The 22,342-nt window shown below is 45.6% G+C and overlaps 1 protein-coding gene across 2 annotated transcripts in view; it reads right to left on the bottom strand.

Annotated features, from left to right (window-relative positions):
- Positions 1–22,342, bottom strand: part of LOC138480740 (phosphatidylinositol 3,4,5-trisphosphate 5-phosphatase 2-like) — a 767,550-nt gene that overhangs the window by 168,861 nt on the left and 576,347 nt on the right. For both annotated transcript variants that reach the window (XM_069612470.1, XM_069612471.1), the window contains 2 exons: positions 17,272–17,361; positions 708–824 (listed from right to left, as the gene is read on the bottom strand). In XM_069612470.1, coding sequence (XP_069468571.1) covers positions 708–824; positions 17,272–17,361 — 207 coding nt within the window. The remainder of the gene's footprint in view (positions 1–707; positions 825–17,271; positions 17,362–22,342) is intronic.

The following is a 22,342-nucleotide window of genomic DNA, read 5'->3' as shown; positions in this document are numbered from 1 at the left end:
AAGTGACAGGTACAATGAGAACTGCAGTGATAGATACTGGGAGAACTGCAGGTAACAGGCACAGAATTCTGCAGGTGATAGATAATGGGTAAACTGCAGGTAACAGTCACAGTGAGAACTAGAACTGCAGGTGACAGGCACAGAATTCTGTAGATGATAGATAGTGGGTAAACTGCAGGTGACAGGCACAGAATTCTGCAGCTGATAGATACTGGGTAAACTGCAGATGACATACAAAGTGAGAACAGCAGGTGAGAGGTACAGTGAGAACTACAACTGACAGACACAGCGTTTTGCAGGTGATAGCTACTGGGTAAACTGCAAGTGACAGGTACAATGAGAACTGCAGTTGATGGATGCTGGAAGAACTGCAGGTGACAGGCACAGAATTCTGCAGGTGAGAGACACTGGGAAATGTGCAGGTGACAGGCACAGTGAGAACTGCAGGTGACAGGCACAGAATTCTGCAGTTTATAGATAATGGGTAAACTGCAGGTAACAGGCACAGTGAGAACTAGAACTGCAGGTGACAGGCACAGAATTCTGCAGATGATAGATAGTGGGTAAACTGCAGGTGACAGGCACAGAATTCTGCAGCTGATAGATACTGGGGGAACTGCAGGTGACAGGCACAGAATTCTGCAGCTGATAGATACTGGGGGAACTGCAGGTGAGAGAAAGTTACTCGGGCCCCCGGCCCTTCCAACCTTCCAAGCAGTAGGAATGGATTTCGATGAAGAACTTGTTGCGGCTGCTGGTTTTAACAATGGCCTCGATGCTTTCAAACTCTATGCAGGCGGGTGTCTCTGTGCCGGAGCTGGGATCTACAAAGAAGGAGATCAATTGGAATCAGTACAGATCTTCTTACACAGGCAAACATCTCCAACACGGACCGGTCCAACAAACCCAACTATTCGACTGTAAAGCAACCTCCCACGAATATGAAGGTCATGTGAGGCGGCTTCTGCTGCTCCCCCTAAAAGATGCTGAGGTCCTTCACAGAAATCTAACACAGCTACAATAGGATTTCAATCTGAGAAGTGTTTATACGAGGGGAACTAGATCTCTCAATTCTTCAGCTAATTATTGTTTTAGAGCTTCTGGTGGAAGAGAAACAAATGTCCGTCAGAACCTGACTTACTGAACATAAAGGACTGATACAATCTAGGCCCATCTAGGCCCATCTAGGCCCTTCTTTAAGGACCCTACTGACTGACTCTCCAGCAATCAATGTGTATATGATATGATAGGTTACTTATAACTCGCTTAATATCCAGAGGTTTCTAAGCAGGGACCCGGGATCGAACCTGTGTTGCTTCGTGGCGTCTTGCATCCAAGGCGAGCATGCTGCCCCTGAGCTGTAGCTGCAAGTTGCTTGCTGACCTAATTCCCTCTCCTGGAAATTCCCTTTTGACTGATTAAAAATGAGTCACCCGCCTTAACCAGTATGGAGAGAAAGGCCACCCTTGCTCTGAGTCAAATGAAGTCCTTTTTCAGCTTCTGACACATATCTATCAGTTAATTAGGTGTTTAATTCTATCGGTTATGGATCTGAGCCACAGTACAGTGTTATCTGTCGTTTTGACTGTCAGTGAGCTGCAAATTACCATATACTGACATTTTTCGGACATTAGGCCTCATTAGGATAGCTCAGGGGCAACGTGTTCGCTTTGGAAGCAAGACGACACAGAGCAACACAGGTTCAATCACCGGTTCCGCGCTTAGAAACCTCTGGGTATTAAGCACGTTATAAATAACCAATTAAAATTATAATTATTATGAGTTTGGCGGTGTTAGCAAAAAGTACAGGTAATTTGGGTACTTCCATTTTTTCTCCACTGCTTTTCACCGGTGGAATTACTGGGTGGTAACTCCGCTGATATGAAGAGGTATAGTGGAGGACCTGGAGGTAGATCCTCCACTTGACCTCCTAAAACCTGTGGAGTTACCACCCAGTAATTCCACAGCTGGTAATACCGCCAGCAATCCCCCATTAAAACGGGAATGTAGCGCACCTTCCACCACTTGTTATCCCATCGTAAACCCCCAGGACCAAGTGGCGCTAACAGAAATACCGTTTGGCAGTATTGCGACAGATCTACTGTCGGAATACCGCCAAACTCGTAATGAGGCCCATTGGCTTCGAAACCCTGATAAATGTCAGAGGATTGCAATGTTGAAAAGTATGAGAGATACCTTTTTCATATTGTGGAGATGAGGCCACACCTTATATAACCATAATCCCATGTTATGTATGCTTGTATATGTGTTAGATATTACTGGCATGCAATAGAGTGCTTTAGATATATTGAGAGATGGCACTTCTAGCTCATAGCTGGGCCACCTGACCATTACATTTTGGGGTCTCTTGCATTTACAGAAACTCTCCTAACCACATGGTCTTCACGTATTCCTAAGCACTAGGAACGATTGCGCAATACAAATAGGCGCTGGAAGGTGTTCCGCAGTGCCGGTGCTAACCAGGAGACGGTCTGCATCCTTGTTTTCACTTTCCAACATATCCTTGACAGCCTCACCGTGTTGCAGCTCTTATGGTGGGCTGCTGAGATGACCAGCTTTGTGGCTAATTAGAGCAGCATCTGAGATGCCAAAGAATTGGTTGTAAAGCGGGCTGTTTTAACATTAGACCAAGCTGGCATTGGTAACCGGACAAGCTCTCCAAGGGTGGAGGAGATGCAATCAGATATTTTCTTAATGTCACTGTGTTTGAATGAAAGGTCACAATCGATAGTGATTTGGCACTTGCGACTAGCTTTGGTGGGAACCTCTCCAGGTCCTGGCTATTCAGACATAATTTGATGAGCGTTTGACTAGTGGAGTTTCTCAGATGACCAAACTCCGTGTTTGTGGGATTGAATTTGCGTTTGCATTCGGGGAAGATAGTTTAGCCAATTAGGAGGCAGGAACAGTAGGCAAGAATGCACATTCCCTGCACGCTGTTCAAGCCACCCGGGGCTCTTCCCCAGGTGGCACCATATTACTTTTGTTTTTAATGTAGGGAGGCAACACAGAGCCTCTCCCTGCTGCCTCCCACCTCCCCACCAAAGTAACCCCAACTCCTTCCCCACCTCTCCCCACCCCACTTACATGTGGACTGGAGCTTTGTGCTTTGGTCCCAACGCTCCTCCTGCCTCCCAGCCGCCATAGACATGGAAAAGGAACTGAGTCCCTTTTCGCTAAGGCGGCAGCCATGTCTATTTTCCAACCTTGAGAGTTTGGCTGCAAAAGCAGCGGAATCTACCGAGGGAGAAAAGAAACATTTTGCAATCCGGTCAAACCCTGGGGTGCGAATGGCTTTCACCACTGCAGTGGAGGGCGGCCATGGCCGATAAGGGCCCACAGCCCTCGCCGAACCCTTGCTTCACTCGGGTCTTCCTTGGCTCGGGCTGACAGGCCGTTAACAGCCATGGCCGCCCCCCACTGCGGGAGTGAAAGCCATGATATGAGCTAATCATCCAGAATTGAATGAGTCTATGGCAGCTTTTCAGCCATGAGATGTATGCCACACAGCTAACCTTCTGGCATAATTGTGATTCATCTGCATAAGGACGCCTGGAGAGGCTGCGATCATCCAGAAGATCCTCTGGACGGTCGGTGTCAATGATAAACATGACTGGCGAGAGGGTGGCTCCTTCGAGAACCCAGCAGGGAACTGGATGGCGTATTCTTCTACGGTTTCCCCTCTGAACGATCGGGTTCCTGTCCAAGAGGCAGAAGCTGAACCAAGGCGGCACGGACTCTGTGATTACCATTGGCGTGTAGAGGAGTGAGAGCAGACCTGCACTGAGAACTGTGTTAAAGCTGCAGCGAGATCAAGCGGAAACACAAGCAGGATCCTCTTAGTCCCCGATGTCTAGGGCACCCTCCCCAACCTGAATGCTTATGGTCTCTGTGCTGCAGAGGGACAGGAACCCAGACTTCTAGTCCTGCATTGGGCCTTGGTGTCCCAAATGCCTACTGTCCCTGTGATGCAGAGGGACCTGAAACCAGAATGCTAGTCCTGCAATGGGCCTTGCTGTCCTGAATGCCAGAGGGACCTGAAAGCAGACTGCTAGTCCTGCAATGGGCCTTGCTGTCCTGAATGCCTACTGCCCCTGTGATGCAGAGGGACCTGAAACCAGACTGCTAGTCCTGCAATGGGCCTTGCTGTCCTGAATGCCTACTGTCCCTGTGATGCAGAGGGACCTGAAAGCAGACTGCGAGTCCTGCAATGGGCCTTGCGTCCTGAATGCCTACTGTCCCTGTGATGCAGAGGGACCTGAAACCAGACTGCTAGTCCTGCAATGGGGCTTGCGTCCCAAATGCCTACTGCCCCTGTGATGCAGAGGGACCTGAAAGCAGACTGCTAGTCCTGCATTAGGCCTTGCTGTTCTGAATGCCTACTGTCCCTGTGATGCAGAGGGACCTGAAACCAGATGTTCTGAATGCCTACTGCCCCTGTGATGCAGAGGGACCTGAAACCAGACTGCTAGTCCTGCAATGGGCCTTGCTGTCCTGAATGCCTACTGTCCCTGTGATGCAGAGGGACCTGAAAGCAGACTGCTAGTCCTGCAATGGGCCTTGCGTCCCGAATGCCTACTGCCCCTGTGATGCAGAGGGACCTGAAAGCAGACTGCTAGTCCTGCATTGGGCCCTGCTGTCCTGAATGCCTACTGCCCCTGTGATGCAGAGGGACCTGAAACCAGACTGCTAGTCCTGCAATGGGCCTTGCTGTCCTGAATGCCAAAGGGACCTGAAAGCAGACTGCTAGTCCTGCAATGGGCCTTGCTGTCCTGAATGCCTACTGCCCCTGTGATGCAGAGGGACCTGAAACCAGACTGCTAGTCCTGCAATGGGCCTTGCTGTCCTGAATGCCTACTGTCCCTGTGCAGCACAGGGACCTGAAAGCAGACTGCTAGTCCTGCAATGGGCCTTGCTGTCCTGAATGCCTACTGTCCCTGTGATGCAGAGGGACCTGAAAGCAGACTGCTAGTCCTGCAATGGGCCTTGCGTCCTGAATGCCTACTGTCCCTGTGATGCAGAGGGACCTGAAACCAGACTGCTAGTCCTGCAATGGGCCTTGCGTCCCGAATGCCTACTGCCCCTGTGATGCAGAGGGACCTGAAAGCAGACTGTTAGTCCTGCATTAGGCCTTGCTGTTCTGAATGCCTACTGTCCCTGTGATGCAGAGGGACCTGAAACCAGACTGCTAGTCCTGCAATGGGCCTTGCTGTCCTGAATGCCTACTGTCCCTGTGATGCAGAGGGACCTGAAACCAGACTGCTAGTCCTGCAATGGGCCTTGCGTCCCGAATGCCTACTGCCCCTGTGATGCAGAGGGACCTGAAAGCAGACTGCTAGTCCTGCATTAGGCCTTGCTGTTCCGAATGCCTACTGTCCCTGTGATGCAGAGGGACCTGAAACCAGACTGCTAGTCCTGCATTGGGCCCTGCTGTCCTGAATGCCTACTGCCCCTGTGATGCAGAGGGACCTGAAACCAGACTGCTAGTCCTGCAATGGGCCTTGCTGTCCAGAATGCCTACTGTCCCTGTGATGCAGAGGGACCTGAAACCAGACTGCTAGTCCTGCAATGGGCCTTGCGTCCTGAATGCTACGGTCTCTGTGATGCAGAGGGACCTGAAAGCAGACTGCTAGCTCTGCATTAGGCCTTGCTGTTCTGAATGCCTACTGTCTCTGTGCTCCAGAGGGACCTGAAACCAGACTGCTAGTCCTGCATTAGGCCTTGCTGTCCTGACTGCCTACTGTGTCTATGCTGCCGAGGGACCTGAAAGCAGACTGCTAGTCCTGCATTAAGCCTTGCTGTTCTATTTGTTTGTGCATACAACAATTGTATCACCTTTTCCAGACATGAGAAGTTGGTAATTGGCCTGTATTTTGACAGGTAGTGTGTACTCAGGTTTGCTTTCTTAAGAAGTGGGCATCGCAAGGCTACTTGTCGAGAGTAGAGGAAACTCCCTTGAAAGAGGGAGACCCCGGCTGCGTGAGGGAGCATGGCTGAAACTAGAGTTCACTCATATCGCAGTTTTAATATAAAGCCGGATGGTTTTACTCGTTCTAAATTAATCATTCACGTATGTTCTTAAATTACTCAAATGCATTTGCGGTTATGAGGGGATTTAATCCAGGATTGTCAGTGGAAATGTTTGGGGGGGGGGGGGTCTACAAATGTCTGAGTTCTCTTGCGTTTTCAGTCAGACAGAATGGGTCAACAACATTTGGGACAGCTTGATCATTGTGTCCACGCTCTTTTGTTTCTGGTTTTTGATAGATTGTAGACAAGTACCTTCCTGGAATGATAACTGTATGTGTGATCTTTAGTATGGTATAATGAATGGACTTCTGTAGAATTGGCCTCATTGTGGGACGTCTGCTGCGCGTGACTGTAGTTTGGTGATGTGCGGGCTTTGCGTGGAGGAGATACGTTTGGAGTCAGGCAAAGCGGAAAGCTGGAGTCCAGTGGGGCTCATTTCCCCGTCATCTTAAATTCCCTTTTACATTAACGTATTTCACCAAGTATAATAAACCCCCTTTGCGTAATTTACCTTCCGTGTCCTCACCTACTTTACTTCGTAACATTACAACTTTGAACCAGATCGAGCTCCCTTCGGTGAATGAGACAGTCTATTCGGGGGTATCTGTAAGTTCAAGTATTGAAGACAAGCCCAGACAGTTAGAACTAAGGAAAAGAGTACAATCCCCGGCAGCTCAGGCCATGGCTATCCATAAAAGGTATGGCAAGTTCTCAATCCGACCTGTCCTGGAATTCTACATAATGAAAGTAATCCAGATATTGACGTAGGCACGGAAGCACTTTTGTCATTTCCAGGGAGAAATTGGTCAATATTAGAGGGTCTATTTTGGAGACAGGTTTTACAGATTCCTAGAAGAGTTTTGCCCGCTGTTATAAGACATGAATTGGCTTTAATCTCTATTCACGCAACAGTAGTGTGGAACCTTTGGCCCTATATAGGAAAAGCATCATGCCAGAAACTCCCTGTCCATACCAGATATTAAACAACTTCAACACGAGCAGGGATTTCCTGCTGGACCTGTGGAAAAAAGATGCAAGGAAATTATGGACAAGCTGGGTATTACGCAGGAAAATGTGATGATTACTCCGATCCAAGTGAAGGGAAAACTATGGCAGCTGGACTGGATCCAGACAGAACAAGCAAGATCTAAACACAGGCTGTATTGGAATTTCATTGTTGAACCAAGAGCATACAACAATCCTTCAAAATATCTAATGAGATTCCCAGGCCTATTGCATCGAAATGAATTTCCAAGATTCAGACTGAATATCTTGCCCATGAAATAATCTTCGAAAATATATGCCAAGGACGGGTATAAATGGAAATGGTCTACTGTCAAGGTCCAATCTTGTCACTATAGCAGTAATTTGACCCTGCTTGGATGTTCTATCCAGTCCGGCGTGGACCAGCTTATCTTTTCTAGTATCGTACTACATAAGTCTTTTACTATTATGTATTATTATTATTATTATATTATTATTATTACTTGCATTGCGCTCCAGACCCGAGGGTATTCAGGCGCACGGCATAAATATACTCACAGCTTGGTTACAACATGTAAAGTACATTTGGGTGCAGGTGCCAGTTGGTTACATGCAGGCACATTGAGGTCAGGATATATACAGGGAGGCGCATTGAAAGCGCCTATGTATGTACATACATAATTTCGCATAGTAGGTTGGTACATGTAATGTGAAGGTGGCGGGCACAGTCAGCAAGATGTCTAGTGGGTGACTGTGGGTAGAAGCGTCAGTGGGTTTCACAATCGTTTGGCAGAAGGACAGACCTAGATGTCAGCATCTTTGAGCCAGCTGGTAATGCTCTCGTGGAACTTTTTATAGGTTTGATCGACTCTTAGAGGGGATGGTAGCGAGTTCCACAGGAGGGCTGCCTTGACCTGGAAGCTGCTGCCTCCGATTTTGGCAAGCTTGTTCCTGGGGACCCAGAGGTAGTTGGCATTGGCAAGTCTAGTGATTCTTGTGGCAGGCTTCAGAGTGAATCTGTCAGATAGGTAGCGGGGTGCTGCATTATTCAAGCATTTGTGGGTGAGGGAGGCAACTTTTAGTTTTATTTTGTCATGTGTGGAGAGCCAGTTGTTGGCTCTTCTAGTATTAGAGATATGTTCTCTCGTGGGGATTCCTAGGGCTGCTCTCCGCGCATTATTTTGTAGGAGTTGGATTTGTTTGATAGTTTGTTTGTTGGCTCCTATGTACAGAGCGTTGCAGTAGTCAAGCCTGGATAAGGTAAGAGCTCTGGCTAGGGTATTGCAACTGGCGTGCGACAGGAAGGCTTTGCCTGCTCTAATTAACTTGCATGTATATGCCGTGGCCGAAGCCAAGGCATTGACCTGCTTGTTGAAGGAGAGGTTGGAATCCAAGTAGAAACCCAGAGTTTTAACCTCCTTGGCGACAGTAATAATATTATTGTCTATGTTGAATGCTGAGTATTCGGGGCTGAGTTTTTTGAGGGTCGAGGGCGTGCCCAGGATGATGATCTCTGTTTTGTCATCATTCAGGCATAGACCGTGGGTGGCCATCCATGCCTGGATGATGAGATATATCCTGTTCACCAAGGTCAAATCCTTGTCGTAATCACCGGTAAGCGATAGGTGAATCTGTGTGTCACCTGCATAGTTAGTGTAGGTGACACCCAGAAGGTCCAGATCAGCGAAAAGGGGCTTGGTAAAGATATTATAGAGGGTGGGTGAGACGCTAGATCCCTGGGGTACTCCACATGGGATGGGGATGGGGTTGGCTGCTGCCATAGGTGAGAAACTCTCATGGTCCTGTTAGTTAAGAACGATTGTAACCACGCTATGGCTACTGTAGAGAAGTGAGCTGCCAAGTCCAGGTGGCTACATAAGACCCTGTGGTTGACCAGGTCAAAGGCAGCTGATAAATCCAGGAGTAAAAGGAGGGCTGATTTCCCTTTATCCCTGAGTTTATCTATCTGTGACTTGAGGTCTATTAAGGCTGTTTCTGTCCCATGTTGGGGTCTAAAGCCTGATTGCCTAGTTCCTAGTAGAGTTAGTTTCCAGATATTTTTTAATCTGGGAGTGTGCCATTTTGTCTAAGATCTTCAAGAGAAAAGGCACTATAGTAATTGGACGGTAGTTAGTGGGTATTAGTGGACTGCTTCTTCAATAGAGATTCTTTGAGGTTGGATGGGATGGTATTGGTGGAGAAGGATGAGTTGATAAGTTTCGTGATAAAGGGGGCCAGGTCTCTGGCTGCATCCTTTAGAAGTTGAGCGGGGCATAGGTCGCCTTGACAATTGGTAGGTTTAAGTGATAGTATAGTATTTTCTGTTTCTTTTATGATGACTTTGGAGAACTTAAATCTGGGGTGATTGGTAGAGTTACTTGGTTGCTCTAGGTTGATGCTAATGGGCTTGTTGCCGGAGAGTGTGGCTTTTTTCCTGGCAATTTTTGTTTGTAGGGTTGTGACTTTGTTGGCTAGAGCTTGCTGTATGTTGGAGCACCAGAGTTGGTCTTTGATGCAGTTGTCTGGCACCGGGATGGGGGCTTCTATTTCCTTTAAGATGATGAAGAGTTCTTTCGTGCTAGAGTTGGCTTGGGCAATTCTAGCGTTATAGGTTTCGCGTTTAGCTAGGAAGATTTCTTTTTTGTATAAGGCTGTGATGGCGCTGAGGTTGGCTTTATTTTCATCAGATGGTTGTGCTCACCAGGATGTCTCACAATGCCTTTTTTTGTTGCGTAATGATTTTAGGTAAGGGGTGTAGCAGGAATTGAGATGGGCTTTGGGTTTGCTTTGTCTAAGTTTGAGTGGTGCAATGGAGTCTAGAGCGGTGGTCATGATGTGGTTAAATTCCTTAACCATAGACCATAGCTTCGGGGTCCATGTTTTCCAGGATTCCATTGAGTGTAGGGAGGATAAGGGGGAGCAGTTTGTCGCAAGTGATGTTTTTCTTGTTCCGGGTAGGAATGGCAGGAGCTAGAGGTATAGGTGCCAAGGTAGGTTTGGCAGTAGTTAGGGTAAAGGTTATGAGGTGATGATCTGTCCAAATCTGGGGGGATATGGAGGATATCAAGGCGTTGCAGTTGTAGTCTGCTACCCAATCCAGGGTTCTGCCTTTGTTATGTGAAGGGGCAAGCACTCTTTGGGTAAATCCTTGTTCCGCAAGGATATTAGCCTCATTAGATGCATGTGTGTCTTTGGGGTCGTTATAGCCTAGGTTCAAGTCCCCAAGTAGTAGGACTTGAGAGGAATTTTTTAGATTATTCGAGATGATGTTAGATATGTCATCTTCAAAAGTCCCAATGGGGCCTGGAGGTCTATAGATCAGGTATATCGTGAGAGTTTGGGTGCTGTTTATGTTTAGTTTGGCTGTCATGATCTTGCATGAATTGATGACGGGGATGGCACTAGCCTGCATGGTAGATTGTTTCTCGCTATGAGTGCAATACCTCTACCCCGGGTATCAGTTCTGCCTGATCGCAATAGGGTGTATCTGTTAGGTATGGCCAGTGAGAGGGTGGGTCCTGCTGCGGCGTGTAGCCAAGATTCGTTGACTGCTAGGAGGACTAGGTGTTCAGAGTGGATGATGTCTGCTATCTCTGTAGCGTGTGCAACTAACGATCTAGAGTTTATTAGGCCGCCCTTGAGGCTGGGTTTGTCTGTCTTAGGTAGGATTGGGCTGGTTGTAGTTTGGGTCTTGGTGGGAGCGGTGTTGGCGGTGGTCGGAATGGGCCGGTGTTTTGTTGAAGAGGGGGTTAAGACAGGTCTGGGGTTGGATCTTTTGTTTGTGGATGCCAGGGTTCTAACTAGTGGTTCATAGAGTTTTGAAAGTCTTGAGCGGAGTCTACCGTTTCTCTCAAGGGTGTTGCAAGGTACAGTGTTTGTGTCGGGCATTGCAAATGGCAATCAGTTGGCCAAGGTTTGTTTACATGGTTGAGAGGTAGTGCCATGGTGAGATTGTGAGCGGTGTGGTGTTGATACGCTGCTAATACTAAGAGCAGGGCATGTATGATACTTGTTGTGCAGGAGGTGGGGAGCAGGAGCCTCAGAGGTGTGTGCATTGTTGGTATAGGTGATATAGGCAGAGGGGCCTGTATCTAATTCTATCTCGGTGGGAGTTGAGTACTGTGTACGTGGTGGGTGGCTGGGTTTGTTAAGGCTAGGGTCTGTAGGCGCTGTGTCGTGCCAAGGGGCACTTGTTAGTACAAAGTGAGGTGCGTCATTCCTATGACTTGGATACTGAGGGAGTTGAAGTGGTGCTTGTCCATTACGTTTGGCTCTTAATGCTCTTACTCTGGTACTACACTGTTTAGCGTGAAAGGAATTACAATCTACAAATAAAGAATCTTCCACTGGATATAAGATCTTACTCAAGAGCGATAGTATTCTCCAGTCTGCTCGTGATTTTAACGAGACTAAGCCCATATCATATTGCACAGCTACTCCTGGAGAGCTCATTGGTAGATGTAATATACAATTCCAAATTCTCCCCTCCACAGTAGATAGATGTTACAGAAGGGCAAATGGGTGGGTCTCGATACCACAGGGGAGCTTTGGAACCAAGTTTGCCTCGTGATATCTAATCACTGGTTTAAGTGAAAACCTGCCAAACTTTATGTCAATCATTTGCATGGTGAGTTTAGTAGTCAGGTCGTTTTTCTAAGAAGGGTTTTCACACACTGGGAAACCCAAATAGATTAGAGATCTACACACAAAACCAATGATTTGCCTATGTACCATTTAAGATTACATTTCTTTCTACTGTTTGTAAATCTGATTATTTTGATTTTATGGGGTTCACATTGAGTGTATGATCTTTTATAAATGTTACAAAGGAAGTCATCAGGCGCTGAAGACCAATTCTAGTGGCATGGAAGAGAAACAAATCATCAGCATACGAGGGCCATTGGAATCATAGATTTACAATTTAGGGGCAACCAGGGAAGCCGTATGGAGGGCCTCTTTGATGTCAGCCAAGTATAGATTAAATAGACATGGAGCGACCACACATCACTGTTTAACCCCTGAGTGGTTGGAATCTCCCTGTGCAAAGCCCTGTTGTTGTTCAATCAGACATGGATAACCGTTCTTGAATTAAAAGCGATAAGCAAGCTGAGAAGACCAGCCCGTTTACCCCAATTTAACAGTTTTCGCCATAACAACCTTCAATCTAACGCGTCGAAAGCAGCTGTTAAATCGAGGGAGGCCCTATAAATTGCTTCTTACCTTCGGCTCCATGCCAAATGCTGTACTGAGTTGATAACGAATCCATTCAGCAAGGTCCCCATCTGTCACCTGAATTGAAACCAGTTTGCCATTTGGAGACTCTTCCCGTCTCCGCAGCCCAGGATTCCAGGTACTGAAGCACAATCAACGCAAATATCTTGCTATCCGCGTCGAGCAGCGCTATCGGCCTGTAGCTAGAGGGGTTGGCTCTATCTCCTCTTTTAAAGATTGGCGCAATATGGGCACATGATCACGTAGGCGGAAAGATTCCTGTGGTGAGTATATCGGCAAACAGGATGGACAGGTTACTCGACCACATTTTCTTATCAGATTTAAACATATGGTTAGCCAAGCTATTGGGACCCGGGCCCTAGAGGAGCTGATGTTATGCATTACCCTAAAGATTGCTTCTTCACCGAAATCCACATATGAGATTGTTTGCGGATCCCAGGCGGGCATCACCTCGTCCTCACTCGACCCTGTGCATCCAGTGAAGACCTGCCCAAAATACGTTACCCAATCTGTCTCCGATACTCCAGTTATTTGAAGCAGGGACTGGGGGGCATGACTATTGTTGATAATCTGCCAAAAGGCTTTTGAGTTCTTGTCCCTTACGCGCAATAACATTGCTTCCCCTTCCAATTGTACTCCTAGTGCTTTTGATTGTTTCACCCAGTTTCAATGAGCTTGCCGAATTTTCCTTATTCCTTCACTTACTTCGACAGTGCCAATCAATCCACACCTTTTTACCTGTGCAATCCTGTGATGCATCTTACATTGACTTCCTCTTTATTTATCTTTATCATTGACATATTGATTGGATATCATTTTGATGTTGAGTGATTCACTGGATAGATACATGTTTACATGAATCATACATCTTAATTAAAAAGAAAATACATTTGTATTAGAATCTGGTTTTATATATCATTTTTAAGTGTTTTATTTGTATATTATTGGATTGTGAAATTTGTAATAAATTGGAGAATAATTTCTATATGTAAAATAATCTGAATTGAGTTAGAGATCTATTTTCCCAGGACCTACTCTGGTCCCTTCCTATGAAGGGCATTTATTGTCATATTTAACATAATCTTCCATTGGTTTATTCACTGTTTACACCCCACAAGGTAGAATGGCTGCGCACCCCCACACTGGGCTCATCCGCTTAGAGATTTGTGTGTTTGTTTGACTTACAAGATATTTGTAGTTCATTTAGTACTGTGACACCCACACATAAATAATCAGAAGCCAGGGATTGAATCCCATTCATGTGCATAGACTCCTATTTGACCATCTTCAGAGCTCTTCTGACTTGTATGTTGACGTCCCAGGGGAAGCTCACAGCTCATGTTACCTGAATGGTGGTGCATGTTGCCTGTCACGAAATACTGCTGATTTTAGCGGCACACAAAGTAGATCTCCGTTCAAGTGAAGATATGTGTTTATAGGTCAAACAGCACAGTACATAGCACAGTGCGCGGTGCCCGTGCAGGTTGGAGTCTGAGAATGTTACAATTTTGTTACAATTTTACATTCTATGAACGGTGCCTTTCGAAAGTCTCTGCCAGCATACAGCTCAGAAATACAAGACCACAATCTGGCAGAGCTGCTAGAGCAGGAGAGCGGAACTCACATACTGAAGGGTTCACAAATAGGGTACTGTTGTTTAGGTATTTACCAACACATGCTTCTAATTCTTTTACTATTTTGGGTCACTAATGAAATATGGGCCATCTCTCATAAAAGGCGTTGTTTTCATGACAGCCATGAAGAATTTGTAAGATGTATTTTATTTTCACCATTCGAGTTGACTGTCCTTGATCCAGAACTCTACTAGTACTTGCTATTCCAGCATTCCGGCTTTGCGCACAGGGCCATGGTCATTCGCGACTGATGACAACGTCCATAGAGCTAAGAGGATAGTAAGCGACGACGAACAAGGCAAAGTCAAACATGACAGAAGGATACATACATTGCAACAGCGTGATTACGCTGACAATGAACTTCTTCCCCTTAGAGATGATGTGCCCTCTACATACAGAGGATCTACTCTGACCACACATAGAGGGAAGGGCCCCGATCGTACCTTGGGCTCTACATAGTCCGTGCAGAGTAATAGGATAAGACGGGTTATGTCCAAACATTGGAGCGTTATCATGACTGACATCAGACTGAAACCACTATTTATGCACCCACCTGTGTTTACTTTGACATATTCTGTTACTGGACACCAAGGGGTCCAACAGGTCGAGGAAAACAGTGTCTAGGGTATGTGGAATGCGTCTTTGTTTCCATTGCTCTAATTGTAATAACATAATTGAGGGAGATATTGTGCATTATCCTAGAAAAAGGCAAAACCTAAAAAAAATTGCGAGCTACCTGCGATACATTATTTATGCTATTGCCCGTGTGGGATAAATTATGTTGGACAGTCTAAACGCACATCAATGACCTGTTGGAACAAACACTGGTCCAACATACAAGCTGACAATCTAAATTGACTCGTCCACATCGCCATCAACGTGCACAGAAGCACTTCCAAAATTCTTGAAGTGCATGCAAAAGACATTCACAAGAGGCTGAAGTGTAGAGAAGCATGTTGGATATACTGCTAAGACTCATTGACCCCTGTGGGCATTAATGAAGAACTGAACTTGACATGTTTCTTATGATATCATGGGGATATTATTGGTTCTATTTTTTGGTTTCTCTTTATGTATGGTTTTCCTGCTTTACCATTGAACATGTACTTAGGGTCCACATGTTTTGCTTCTACCATTACTTGATCACCACCAGGATTTATCCTTTCTTGCACGCCTCTTTGGGTTTCTCTTCCCTTCCCTCTTCTCTCCACATCCAGTCCCAGTCTTGCTACTCGCTCATCTAACTTTTGGGGGATTTTTAGCCTGTCTGCATTGGTTGGATTTTCTAACCCCTCCTTTGGTATGCCATTACAGTTGTTCTCTTTTACATTTATTCTTTGAGGTCTATTATCACCATAGCTGTTGATTATGTATTTTGGACCCGTATGTTATTTGATTTCTCCCTGTTTTGGGTCACTAGATAGTGAAGGCTGCCACCTGCTCCACATGCACAACTGCCACTCCTCACTTATATGTGCAGAGTGAATGGCCAAGTTATGATTTCTCTGAGCTCGGGAGGATAGCTCAGGGGCAACGTGCTCGCCTTGGAAGCAGGACTAGGTTGAGCACCACAGGTTCGATCCCGGGTCCGCGCTTAGAAACCTCTGGGTATTAAGCGCATTATAAATAGCCTATCATATCTTTCACTATTTGACACATTGATTGCATATGTGCAGTGCACTTATGTGTATTTTGAGTTTTCTTACCTCGCTCTCATGCCTCAAGACATCACAATTAGAAACAGACCCTCGCTAGGCAGGCCTGCTTGGCTCGTGTGCTTCAGGGCAACGATTACAGCGCCCTCTCATGGCTGCTATGCACAGCTGGGTGCTGTGAAGGGGTCTAGGCGTCACCGCTGTCTCTCGCAGTGGGCATCTTTGACTGGGTGACTATGAGCCTCACTGGCAGGTTGGCGGGGTTATTGTGGGGAGTGGAGGTCAGACTGTGCAGCAGCCAGTTAAGCTTTAATGATATGATAGTGTGGTCACTGTGCATCAGGTGCTTCGAAGCGGGTCACATAGTATGAGGCGCTAGTCTTGCTCAATGATCTTGGTCAGGCAAGTGCCACAGTGTAGACATTATGACACATGTGAATACTGCTGAATGTGTTTAATTTCATCCAAGCAAAGCAGGCCTACCTACACAGCTACTACCTACATCTAGGTACTACTCATCCAAATTAAACACAGGTGCGTTATAATTCCTCAAGGTGTGACGTAGCTCCAGAATAGAGTACTAGGCTGGCTCACTGTAGTACCCTTCCCGGAACACTATCACACCGCGCTCGCCAAGGGCCCTTATCTTCTCCCTAAAGGGCCCCCTGACGAACCAAGGATTCAGTCTAAGTGCAGGGATGACATTGAAACTGTGAACTTTCAAAGCTTCCAATGAGGGTTCAGTTAGGACCACTTCAGATTCTGGGAAACATTTAAGATTTGGGAAACATTTAAGTGCCAGCTTCCGTTGCTAAGGAACACAGGGCCTCATTCCAAGTTGGCCGGCACATGAATAAAAGTGCTGGTAAGAACATTTACCAGAACTTTTACTGGATCCGCCAGCTACAACTTTGCCGGTAGAGGTTAAGAATACGAGCTGGAGGTAAATCTGACCCGTCCCAGCAAAAAAATGCTTTTATTACGGGCACGGCCGGTAATAGCGGCAAAATCCACCCAGGGAGTCCTATTGGACTCCATGGAATTGGGATTTATCGCCCTTACCGGAACTTGGAATCTGTAGGTTATTCTGGAAGACCAAGTGCCGGTAACAGCAATTCTGTTTGCCGGTATACCATCAGATTTACCGTCAGAATACCAGCAAACTTGGAATGAGGACCATGGTATTTTAAGATCCATTAGGCGTAGCATGGGATTTAGGAAGAAAGCTAAAGAGTGTGGGCGTGAGCAAGGAACAGGTTCCGGCTGAGATCAGGGGTAACTCAGAACGAGGCACGGGGAGGCGGAAAGACCGTTGATAGAATCCCGGCCTCATGCTGCTGAAATCTCATGCACGCCCTGAAGTCCTACATCTCTGCACTTACCATGTCTATCAATCTTTTCAGAACTACATATATCTTTTCACCTTTTTTCAAATTAGCTTTTTTTAAGGCGTGCTGCAGAAATAATAGCTCAGTTGAAGTTTTTGTCTTACCCCTGTCCACTAACATCTTTTTGGTGTGTCCCTCATCTTCGTCTTTGATTGGTTGCTGCAGGAATTGAGTCCAGCTCGGAAGATATCCATACTAAATCCTTTTGGGCTAAACGTTATCACCTTTCTACCCTCTGCTCGTTGTTGCCCATTTACTATGCCCCCTAAACAAAATCTTGTGTTAGACTATCATACATCATACCTTTGGACCAAGTTTGACACTTACCTTTCTTTGAGAGGAATTGAGAGGTAACGCCCACCTCGAATGTGGCAAAGACTGGCGAGTGGTCACTGCTCACAATGTCATCGGTACAACCTGGAAAAAACAAGATGGAAGCCATGACAATGTCCTTAGGTACCCGCGTACCAGCTGGGCCTCTTGTACACAGTTGGAGTTTTCATTGTGGGCATAAGATGGACACCATTGGTCAAGGAGCAAGTGGGGTATAAAGGAACAGTAAACACACCTGAACGCTAGAAACCTAGGCTGATTCTCTGGTGGGCATAAAAGGGAGGTTAAGACTTGAATGTAAGACATTGCCTACCTAAGATGAAGCGACACAATGCCTCTTCCTGTTGCTTGCCCCTTCCCGCTGTGAGGGAGGCATGGTATCGCAAGTAGTCACTGACACAAGAACTACAAGTTTCAAAACCTTTACTGATGGTTTAAAAGGGGTTGGAAAACTCCTATCTTACCCTATAACTTAGATGGGAGTATTCCTGACCATGAAAAAAAAAAAAAAGAAAATACAGTCCTAGTCAGTCCTTAGTCAAAGTAAAGTGGCCTGTACTAATAAACCTAATGCCTGCCCTCTTTCTAATACAATGCATGTGTAAAGGGAATGTGTAATGCAAAAGGAAAATCAGTGTTCAAAGGAAATGTCAATATGGCTGAGTAAACTCCCTTTCCCACATTTTGTAGCACAGGGTGAGGTGGCACACTTCGCCCTTGAGACACACTCTGGCTTCGGACACAAGGATGCAGTTAGTTTCATGGACCAGGGCCCACTTGGCCTACCACGAAAAGTCACTTGTATATCCGCTGGATCTCTCGGCTCTCTCTCACTCCAGCCCAGGTCACCTTTTAGCTTGTAATACAGTTCAACAACAGTTCATTTCCTTCTGGTCACCACAATTCAGTACGTTGGCAACTACAGGTTCCGTCCAGTTCCGATTGACCAAGAACTGCATTACACATTGAGGGAATTTGATGACCAGATTAACCTAACTGCACCAGAATTGTCGGCATTAAATATGGTGCTTAGCTCCTTTTCCACAATGTATGGCAACATTTGTTTGGAGTTGAAAACCCACAGTGATCCACAAGTACATTTGGAATTGGATCAAGACTCAGTTAACAAATTGATTGTAATAAAGGGCCCAGCGGAAAAGGTGACTCTTGTAAGTATTCATCAACCAATTGAGGATCCATGGGAGTCGGGAGTTCCCAATCCTTCGTGGTTGAGAATGATTCCAACAAGACCTCTGATAAAAGCAGAGAAAAGGAAAAAAGGTGGAAAAATCTTGCTCGAGAAAGTTTTAGAGCAACATACCTTTAAAGCAAATCTGGGAAGGAATCAATGCCTTTTGACATGATGACGATGGAACGACATAACCTAACATTTGACGGGAGATGCTGCCTTGGAGGAGGCCTCAGGGCTGGATGATGCAAAGAACTTTCTAATTTTCAAAGCATGCACCCATCATAAGAAACATCCTCGTTTAAGGACAAACGAATCTCCAGTTACGACCTCAGTGGGGAATGACCACCAAGAAGAACTTAATGCCAAAATGTCTGAGCTAAACACAACTTTGGATAGTGCATTGTTGATGAAAGAGATAACAAGGGTCATACATGTGATGCCGCAGGTGGAAGAGTCCAGCATGGCTAATAAAGTAGCCGTAACGGGATCAAAGGTTGCTGCAGTGGGAAGGCCATTACGGATTTCAAGCACAAGGCATTTACCATGTAAGTTCCTGAAGCAGGGCTTGTTCGGGGGCCTAAGATGCAATGGTCCCCAGCCAAAATCTGGAAGAGATAGCCCGGTGAGGGCAGTGGGTAGGGAAAAGTGCTCTCCCGCTAATTTAGAGTTGACCTATGTAAGAAAGGGCAATTCCCCAAGGGGTAAGAAAAGTGGCCATAAGGGGGAAATCCCAAGGATAATTCGGCAAGAGAGATTTGTGCCAAAAAGTAACTCAATGCGCGAACGTAAGGAAACTCCATTAGGATCCCAGGTATTAGCAACGGTGGAACTCTAAGTAAAGAGTACTTGTAATGTGGGATTACAATGTAATGTGGACATTCCCCAAAAATATACATTTGCACAAATATGCTGGGTGCAAGATTCTGCTGGGAATGCGGATAAGGGTCTGAGTAAACCAGGGGTGCTGACGCATGTTATTAAACATGGGGCTACTGGAGGAGTAGGTGGTAGTCGTGAATCTCGAGGTGTACATTTTGTACAATGATGGGTTCACTGCAAATGAAAATGGTGGTGGTATTCCGGCACAAGTGCATGGTTCGGCTAGTAGGGTTGTGAAAGGTGGGGTGGAGTGTGTGCGAGGAGAGGATGTTGAATGGTAAGGCCCAGGTGGAGAAACAGTTGTCAAGTGTGAATGAAGACCGAGTGTCCGCTTCCTCTACTAGATTCTATTTAGAAAGGTTGGGAAGTAGTAATTTTAATGTAGTTTTAAAACAGTGAAACATAATTAAATTGTTGCATCAAGTCCGCAACTCAGACTTTTGGATATGAGGGATATAGAGAGAGTTTACTTCCCAGTCAGAATCGCGCAGATCTGGCACAGCTGGAGTTTAAGACACACATGGCAGCACAAATGATACTTAATGAGATTGACTCAACTAGAGTCATGGGTTATGGCATTAGGTGTGGTCAAAGTGTAAACCCGCAGAGATTGAGTGAAGAGGAGCTTCTTTGTAAGCGTCCCTTAAATCTGGAAACTCGTCCGAGGATCGAAATTGCCTGTCAGTCATCCAATAAGAGTGAGAGGAGGGTGGAACTTCAACATTTGGATTTCAAGAATGTGAAAAGTGATAAACAAGACTAGTGCTGTTTAGCGGACACTTTAGCCGGACCCTTTAAGAAACTGGGTGAAATGGGGATGGGGCACTAGTCAAAAGAAGACGCTTAAGATTGTTAAGCTGGAAATCTCCCGGTTTTAGCAGCTTCCTGGGGAATGAGGAAAGAAAAGAAATCTTTGGAAAAAATAGCATTATTCTTCGCTAGGAAGTCTTGCGTTGTGTTCCCTTGATAGTTGAGGGGTTCACCGTCTTTCAGGAATTGGCAAGGAAGGGTGAGGGTGGGAGATCCTCTAGGGGTCTGATTATATTGATCAAGAATTCTATTTTGGTGGATTTGGAGGTAATTTCGGATGAGATCTATGGGCTATTGGCGATCAAAGTAGCATTGAAGGTTCTTTTTTCTACAAAGCCCAATTCTGGGGATAAATATCTATAATAACCCATGTGGATCCAAAATTAATTCATTATTGATGGGACTGAGTGATACATGCAATACCTTTATGTGTGATAAGAATGGGGTACATATCTTGGTGGGAGGCGATCGGAATGCTGATTGTGTTGAGGGTGAAAGAATGGTAACAAAACAAGATAAAATGGGCCACCATGTGGTGATGGATGGTAAACTATGGAAATATTTATTTTTGAATTGGGATTTAAAAATTATAAAAGGGGCCCTAATGGGGGATGTCCCACCTAGGGACTCCTGGAAATCTGGGGAGAGATCAGCGCTACTTGATTATATTGCAGTGTCCACAACAGTGTTTGATGTTTGTTTGGATTTCAGGATGATTGCAACTGATTTGAGTGACCACTCTCAACTTGCATTAACCTTGGTGGATATAGATCAACATAAGCAAGCCCAGTGGACAGGAAATTTGGGGGTGAACCAGACCGGGAATTGGCTCTGCCGAAACATTGGTAATGTAGCTAGATTTACAAACTTCACCAAAGATTTGTAGGAGGTTAGGAGAAGTTTTCCTTTGTTACCCTGCCCTTGTTTCAAGCATAGGTGCAATACAAAGACTTCTGTTACTAGCAAGGCCAAGTGACAGACAAATCAACCGGCGATTTTGTAGTACAAAATAAGAAGAGAATATTAAGGGGTGATATTCGGGCACTGGGGAAATTGAGAATGGTTGATGAGTTATATCTTCATGAGAAGAAGTATCTACAACAAAAATTCAAGAATTGGTCTAAAGGCTATACATTTGTATTTAAGCATAAAGGGGGGAAAGGATGCTGGAAATTCTTACTCGGAAGGATAAAAGGAATTTCTGGGATCTGATCAAAAAATTTGGGAAAATTCAAAGTTACCAACAGAGTAACCCTATCTCGGAGGGTGATTGGGTAAAACACTTTCAGTGTATTTATAGGAAATCGGACTAACAGTTTGCCTTTACTATGGAATGTGATAAATGAGATTTGATAATATCTGTGGAAGAGGTGGGCCATCTGATTCAGGGATATAGAAACTCAAGATCAGTAGTTCCAGATGCTATCTTTATTAGGGTCAAGAAAGAGAATCCTGAATTGTGGTCAACATTTTGTATGTACTTTTCCTTTCAATCATAGTAAAAAAATAGTTCCCGGTCTCATAGAAAAGTTCTGTCCTTTTGGCAATCTATAAGAAGGGGGATAGGGAAAATCTGGGCCATTATCGCCCTATCGCTCTTTTTGACTGTTACTGTAAGATTTTCATGCGGTTGATTCTCCAGGACCTTACAGATTGGGCAGTTAAGGCTGGTCGTATTCAGAAACATCAGACCAGTTTTGTGAAAGGCTTGGGACCTGATTTGAATGGTAGGGTGGTGTATTCGCTCAGGGAGGAGTCGCTGAGGCTGGGTAATTTACCACTCTACCTGGCAACAATAGACTACAGCCAAGCCTTCGACTGAGTTAATCGCAATTAGTTGTGGAGACTGCTGAAAGAATGGGGAATACCAGAAACGTAATAATCAGACAACTCTGCAGGTGAGGATTGATTGGAGGGGGTCCCTGATGGTGTGCACCCCAGCTATGAGGTGACTCCACCAGTGATCTGTGTTAGCGCTGTGTTTATTTAATCTCTATCTATCCGACCTTAGTGTCTTTCTTGGGAAGCCCTAATTTGCTCCTCCGAGATTGTCAACGATAAGTATTCTGTACTTAACTTATGCGGATGACCTAATCCATTTAGATAGAACTCAAGTCGGTTTGCAGAATGCAGAATGAAATCAGGGAGTATTCTGCTAGGAAAGAACTAGGCATACATGGGAAA

The sequence above is a fragment of the Ambystoma mexicanum genome, chromosome 5p, assembly GCF_040938575.1.
Source record: "Ambystoma mexicanum isolate Mex_15411 chromosome 5p, UKY_AmexF1_1, whole genome shotgun sequence".
NCBI classification, from domain to species: Eukaryota; Metazoa; Chordata; class Amphibia; order Caudata; family Ambystomatidae; genus Ambystoma; species Ambystoma mexicanum.
Note: the sequence above shows the minus strand (reverse complement) of the source record. Positions and strands in the feature narration are given on the sequence as shown.